Genomic DNA, 7,357 nt, shown 5'->3' on the forward strand with positions numbered 1-7,357 from the left:
GGCCCCTCCCCCCCCAAAAAAAAAAGGGGCGTACGCATCGTACGAGTAGCACTAAGTGGGAACCAAGGGGATCACTGACGTGACCTAAGGAGGGGGAGGCCGTTGAGAGGGGCGTTGGGTCTCTCCTGTTGGTCCCGTTGCATTTACGCTGACGCCTACGCCATGACCTAACAAGAGCAGGCGCGGAACAAATCAAAAGCCCTAACACGGCGCCGCATGTCTCACGCCTCTTGCCCCGGCTGTTGGTGATGCTGCTGCTGTTGCTCATGTCTTCGCATGCGGTACGCTCGATACATTTCTGAGGGCAAACAACGCATGAAGAACCGGAGTGGTTTTTGTACCCCTGCCATCTGGCCAGGTCCATCAAGACATCCCTGTAACCCTCACGAGAAACGTATGAGCTGCAGTGTACGACTCACTTTTGACGTGGGCAATGCAGCCCTTCGCTGAGCTGTCATCCGGGAACCTCAAAACCATCAGCGGCTGCGACTGCAGCAGAAGCCAACACACGCAAGCGCCAGTTCCCAATGTAGCAATACCACCAGCAATATAGCAGAACGTGCTCCGTCCCAAAATACAACGTTCGCAGCATCAGGTAAACACACGAAATGCTTGTGCTTCTGCTCAACAGAGACCGCATGCCACCTCTAGGATCAACCCGAGTTTAGGCCAACTACAGCATACTTCCCCTCATTCCGCTTGTTAATGCCCAAGGGCCTACTTAGCACTGTTGGGCCTCTCGCAAGTGGGATTCGCTGCCCATATACTGACGCTTCAAATTGCCAAGCACTACTACTTATTTCTCCACAAAACCTTAATCCCTCCCCCGCACGGCTGTCTGTGCGGCGGCTTCGAACAGCTCTAGACATTCGCTTTAGCTGGAGCCTACCTTTGTAGCATTGAAGTAAAAACATAAAAGTCTTGCATCATTCTTCCTACTCGTTATTTTGTGGGTCTCCGCCAGTTCCATTGAGGAATACACATCAACAGAGTCATCCTGTTGCTGCTGAAGCAGCGTTTGCTGGTGTTGGTGGTGCTGCTGCTGGGAGTCCCGTGGAGGTTCCTCCTGCTCCTGCTGCTGCTGAGCCTTTAGCTGCCACGGAGGGGGGAGACCCAAGAGGTCAGCAATAAGCCGCCACTGTGCGGCGCCCTCAAATTCATCTGCACCTCTGGGACTTTCCTCAGGCCACCGTGCGAGCTTCGTGATGCCTATTACTCCTTCATTTCCTTGCTGCTGGTGGTCCTGCTTCCGTTGCAGCATCAGCATCTGCTGCTGCTGCACGCCACTGACGAGCACGAGGCGGTCGGGAGTCACTACTACTTCACAAAGTCTCCTGTCTGGAGCGTTGAAGAGCCAGGACGACAAGTGTTCGTAACCCTCCGCCACAGGCATCGACGAAGCTGCTGACCCGTCACAGCCAGGCCCGCTTCCACTGCTACTGCGCTTGGTTAGCAAGCCGTGGGAACCCCCGCGACTCACCAGCTGCTGCTGCTGGGCGCAGGCGTTCTGCTGGCTGTCGGTGCCATTGCAGATAGGGGAGGCTGAGGAGGAGTGCCACTGAAGCAACAGCGACAGAGAACGAGCAGTCAGAGGCGCTGCTCCCCCCAGTAACGACTCTGAAGCAGCAGCGCGAGGGGCGATACTGGAAAGCTGCGCAAGGGAAGGCAAATAGCCTTCTCGGCTTTGGCTAGCTTCTGCAGCCATGTTCCTGCTTATATGGGATGCTGCGCTACGTGCCTCGGACAAAATTGGCGGCAGGGCTTCGCTGGAGCTTTGCTCACATCCACCAGATGCTGCAGCGGCGGCAGTGTGCTGCCGCTGCAGCAGTAGATGCAACGGTGGCTGCAACACGGCCTCTATATAACAAGGGAAGCTCCTCACATCCGAAGACCCTAAGAACACTTGCAGGGCATAGCGAGGAACCCTCAGTAGCACAAGACGGTGCGTTGGCAAGGAGAGCAAAGATGCCCAGCGCTGAAAAGGCAGCTGGGGTGGCAGCTTTTCGTCAGAAGCAACGGTAGCAGTAGAACGATCTCCCGCTGGAGAGGCAGCAGCAGACCATCCGCTCGCAGGCAGAGGAGACCCACAAGACAGGCACCCTTTGCTACTATCGCCGTCGCTGGGCCACCGTTGCTGCAGGGGCAACGGGCTGCATTCCTGAGGCGCGAAGGCAGGGATCAAACCGCTGCTGCGGGTGCTGCTGCTTTTGCTGCTACAACTGCTGAAGCTGCTGCTGCACAATGCGCATAAGTTGGGAAGGTACGGGCCCGATTCTGGCGTACGATCCATGACTGCATGCGTTACTGCTTCTGACAAGCTTGCTGCTACTGTTGCAGCTGCTGCTTCTGCTGTCGCTACTGCTGATTTCCTCCCTTTGGAAGAAAAGCCCCGTGGAGACTTCGCGCTGGACAGCCGCCGCCAGGCGCCTAAAATACCCCCCAAGTTAAGGCCCTGAGCACCGCTTGGCCTGGACGTGCTGTTGCTCCTTACCTGCTGCTGTTGCTGCCGTTGCTGGTGGTGCTGCTGGTGCTGTTGATGCTGGTGCTGCATGCGAACGATGTTAATTGACGGGGACGAAGCCAGAGGAGGGAAGTTAAAAGGCGTCGTCGAGGCGGAAGAGTTAACATCTGATGAGAGAGAAGACGAACTCCATGCTCGAGACAAAACAGAATGACGACTGCCTCGGCGAGCCGAATGCTGCTGCTGCTGCTGCTCCTCAAGGCGTTGCTGCTGTTGCCGGGCCTCCGCGGAGCAGAAAGAGCACGTGCTCGTCATGTGGTCCACCAGCTCGAGCTGCTGCTGCATTGCCAGCCAATGACACGCGACGTATCCACCACGGACAAAGGAGACCCACCTGCAGAGCAGAAAGCAGCAACAGCTAAACTACATTCACTGCAAGAATGACAGGGGATACACTCAAGACACTACACACACACATCACTGAGTACGTCCATTGCAAAAAGCGGATCCACACATCCACACACCCACAAAATTCAAACTGAAAGACAAAAATACACGTTGGCGTCGAGGACAACAGCGACAACGAGTTGCTGTAAAGCGCCGCTTGCTTGCTTGGAACTGGCTGCTATGACGCCATTTGCTGCAGTGTGTGACTGCTAACCTCAGCGCCATCTCTTCCGTTAAGAAGTGGTATATCTCTGCAGCGTTTGCGTCAAGCGTGCCATCCTCCGTGAGGAGGCAGACATGGTGAGAAGGCACCTGCAGCTGGTGCAAGCCGAAGGCCTTTCGATTCTCCTCCGGGGTCAACGAGGTGCAGCAAAACACATCCAAGTCTGCAGCTCTGTCCCCCGCAGTCTCGGATGCCCCACCACTGGTGCAGCCGCTGCCGTATGCCGCAGCTTTTCCAACGCAATCAGCGCTACTCTTTCTTGTTGCAGTGCTCACTGTCTGGTGCTCGTCTGTTTGTGGCAAGGCGCCGTCGCCTGGACGAGACCCCTGCACACTCGCGCCGTCCTCGCACTTTTCTTTGTCCTCTTCTTGATACTGCAACTCCTGCTGATGCTCCTGTCTCTGTTGCCTCTTTTCCTGTAGCTGCTTCCCTACGAGGTGCGACCCACGCCGTATATCCAGGTGCATCTTATTCGGCTTTGCTGTCGCCGCTGCTCCTGCTTCCACTTCATCTCCGTCGTTTGGTGCAGTCAAAAACGCCGGCACAGACGTTGGCTGCTGCTGAGCGTTGCTGCTGCTGCAGCGCAAGACTGAGGGAACCCTCCAATGCGACCCCTCTGCCTGACACAGAGGCTGCACGATTGCAGTCTCCAGGCAACTACAAGCGGTAGTCAAAGGCGGGGGAAACCCTTCTGCTCCTGCTGCCGCACCCTCAGAGGACGAGTTACGCAGCCACCAGGCAGGGCTGACATCTCCCCGAGGAAACGGCTCTGACATGCAGCGACGGTGGGGGGGCCGGGCCACTGCTGCTGATGTTGCTGTGTGCTGCTTGCGCTGCTGCATCTCAACCCTTGAGGACTGGGAATTTGTGGACCCCCGTCGTGTTGTTGCTAATGCGGTTTGCGACGATACCACGTTCACAGCAGCAACGGACGAAGCTCGCGAAGGTCGGCCTGCGTGGGCCCCCCTGACGGCTGCCGTAGCTGCCCCAGCTGCTGTTGCTGCTGCTGCAGATGATGCAGATCCAACGCCCCCAGCAGATGATGAGGAACGGGAATCCCCAGGGGAACCTTTCCACTTCAGCGAGCGCAGCAGGCGCGTGGCTCGCCGCCGCTGCAGTCTCTGCCTATCGACGTCTTCACGTGCTGCTCTGCTTCCCGGAGAACTCCCCACAGACGGGCTGCCGCCGCCGCTGCCTGTAGCCAACGCAGCACAAGCAGCAAGAACAGTAGCACATCACATGTCCTACTAAATCCACAGGACAGTGGCAGATGCCACCGTTCTGCTGCTCCACCCGCATGCTGCTGAGGGTCGCTTGCGGTGACCAGCAGCAGCAGCCAGGCGCAGCAGACTAGGAGCACGGCTGCTACGTGGCCTCGCACGGCGCAGCCCCTTAGTGTACTGTATTCCTACCACCGCCACCGCAGCAGGAGGTGGAATGCGAGCAGCAGCAGCTGCTACCTCTGAGGTACTCACTCAAGCTGCTTCTGGTGGGCTGACCGTCCACGGCCGTCGTTGCTGCTGTCGTTGAGGGATCGATGGCGCCCACGAGAGCAGGTAGCGTTTGTTTCCAGTCCCCTAGCGCATCAACGTGAATGGCTGGGGGCAGCCGCCCACCCTCGAAGAGCCACTGAGGCCTCAAATCCAGAAGCAGGAGCTTCCAAGTAGGACTGCGCCCTACAACCGAGTCTTCTCTCGTCCACTGCGAACCAGTGCATGCATCTGCAGCACAAGCTGCTGCCGCTCCTGATGCAGCTGCCGCTGTAGTTGAGCCCACGCTGGTGCAGTATCCACGGAACCCAACGGTTTCACACGGAGGGAAAAGAGGCGCCGACGTACGGCCGTAAGCGTGGCTGCGGGGAAGGAAGCAGCAGCACCAAACAGCGAGAAGCTTCTCACAGAAGAGAAAACGCATGCATGAAACAAGTCAGAAGCAGTACAACTCAGCGTTCAGCTGCTGCTCGTGCCAGTGCTGCGGTCCACTGAAAACCCCTTGGTCCGGCGCTCACACAGCGAGCCGCGCAAATAGCAGTAATGAATGGCTCACTTGAGTACTTCCTGGGGCAACATAAAGAAAACCCGTTCAGACTCCATCGGCTGCAAAGGCTGTATGTGATGATCCGTGCTTCCTGTCTGCAACAACAATAGCAACAGCAGCAGCGTCACGATCTACAAGTCAAGAACAAGAGCAAGTGCCATTTTAACGGCAGCTCCTAACAGCGGCGACAGCAAAGGCCCCCTCGTTGGGAGAGACGGGCGTAGCAGCAGCAGCAGCAGCAGCACAACCAGCAGGAGCAACATCCACCAGCTGACGAAGCAGCAGCAGCAGCGACGCAACGGATTCTGACCTGTGACGCGCAAAAACTGTACGAGAAGCTGAGAGGCGTCTGATTGCGGAGGTCCTGTGCAAGGCGCCACAACTGCAGCAAACAGCAACAGAAAACGCACGGAGGAAGCAGCTGTGCCTCCCAAGCCGCACGGCTCCACTACACTCCACGTGCACCTCACCAGAAGGAGCAACAGCAGCAAGAGTAGCAAAAGCATCGGAAGATAACGCCTTACAAGCGCAAGTTCTGGGACGGAGTTTATGGAGAGTTTGCTCAGCGTCTCTGGCAGCTGGGATACCTCAGTGCGGAGCAGCAGTCGTCTGTTGCTGATAAGGATTGCAAGGGAAATAAAGCAGAAGAAGACGCTGTCGCGTTCCAACATTAGCCAATCCCATAATACAAACAATACCGGCAGCTGCACCTTTGACGAAAACAAAGTTAAAAACCAGGGCGTCACATACAACTCCGGAGTCGCAAAGTGCCTCTCTGCAAAGCAAACATCAAATTGAAACGCCATCCACCCTTTAAGCCCCCCAATAAACCCTAACATAAAAAATATAATACTACTACCCTAAATAATCATGATAATAGTACTAATAATAACAATAATAGTAATATTAATTATAATATCCTAATAAAATAAATTCTAACAGGCCCGGTCCTAGGCCGCAAAGGGTAGACAGTGCTGCAAACCCTAGACCCTAATGAACAGCCCAAAGTTCAAACTACAAACACACGCGCGGAACCCCAAATACGCCTTAAAACCCAACGCTTCCTGCCTGAACCCGAAAGCGTAAATCCTAAACCCCGAAGACCCTAAACCTTGGGCCGAATGTCATCGCCTTGAACTCCTATAGGCAGTGTATGAGAATCTCATGTGATCTATACTCCGTGCGCCTCTGGCAGCGGGGTTGAGTTTGTAGCCACTTCGCTATGGTTTGTGTTTGTTGCGTATAACGTGGAGGCTGGTTTGTCTTGGCCAGTGCTTGTCCTGTTCAGGGCTGCATGCTTGCAGGCATGCATGCATATGTGCATGCGCGTGCATGGGTGGGGTTGGGTGGGTGTTTGCCTACCCAAAAAGATTGCCAAGGTGGGATCGTGGTAGGCGAGGAGGCGGTTGAAATGCTGAAAAGAAGACTGCAAAGCTGTGAAGTCGTCGTCCGCAAACTACCCAGGCAGAAATCTCCCAACAAATGCCACAAAACAGCAGTACACCTCCCAAGTCTCGAAGCCTCCTTCTGATGCCCCCAAATACAGAAAGGGAGCTGCATACACATATGCGCACAAATAGACACACACATACACACACACACACACACAGGGATTCATAAAATCTTGCATTAACACGTACATACACATACACGCAGACGGACTCATACAGCACAAATGTATACACGAACGTATGTTCAAGAAGAAACACACACATGAATGTCAATATTTACAAATGCAAACAAGGGAAAGGCTATACACAGAAAGGCTAAACACCATGAGAGGCTCAGGGCAGACGTGCACACAACCACAAAAGCCCTGCCAGCGAGACCTCAGCAACTCTGCGCAAGTCCTCTTCCGGTTGCTTCCAGCCTGCAGCGCCTACACGAGAGCAGCCTGCGCTCCTTGTGCTCCTCAGCTGCTGCTGCTGCTTCTTGTGCAGCTGCAACAGTGGATCCTTACCGAGGAGCTCGTTGAGGCCCTGCTTATACTTCAGCGCATGCGATTTGCAGTAATATGTCAGCATCTGTTCCATCAGCTTTCGCGTTTTCGCCTCCCTAAACACCGCCAGCCGCGCGCGCGTCCGTTCTACATCGCTCTTAATGACCCTCTGCAGCAACAGCAATAGCAACAGCAACGGCAGCAGTAGAATTAGCATTAGCAGCAACCCCTCTGTCTACCCCCCCCCCCC

General features: G+C 55.5%; 1 protein-coding gene across 1 annotated transcript in view; it reads right to left on the reverse strand.

The window, feature by feature from the left end:
* Nucleotides 1–84: 84 nt before the first annotated feature.
* Nucleotides 85–7,357, reverse strand: part of EMWEY_00003230 (hypothetical protein, conserved) — a gene marked incomplete at both ends in the record, with an annotated part of 9,646 nt that continues 2,373 nt past the window's right edge. The window contains 10 exons of the mRNA XM_013477726.1: nt 85–167; nt 420–489; nt 890–2,855; nt 3,123–4,326; nt 4,631–4,983; nt 5,178–5,263; nt 5,479–5,550; nt 5,693–5,943; nt 6,629–6,722; nt 6,998–7,276. Of these exons, the coding sequence (XP_013333180.1) occupies nt 85–167; nt 420–489; nt 890–2,855; nt 3,123–4,326; nt 4,631–4,983; nt 5,178–5,263; nt 5,479–5,550; nt 5,693–5,943; nt 6,629–6,722; nt 6,998–7,276 (4,458 nt within the window). The remainder of the gene's footprint in view (nt 168–419; nt 490–889; nt 2,856–3,122; nt 4,327–4,630; nt 4,984–5,177; nt 5,264–5,478; nt 5,551–5,692; nt 5,944–6,628; nt 6,723–6,997; nt 7,277–7,357) is intronic.

Source organism: Eimeria maxima, genomic scaffold (assembly GCF_000499605.1).
Source record: "Eimeria maxima Weybridge genomic scaffold, Emw_scaff17, whole genome shotgun sequence".
Taxonomy (NCBI): domain Eukaryota; phylum Apicomplexa; class Conoidasida; order Eucoccidiorida; family Eimeriidae; genus Eimeria; species Eimeria maxima.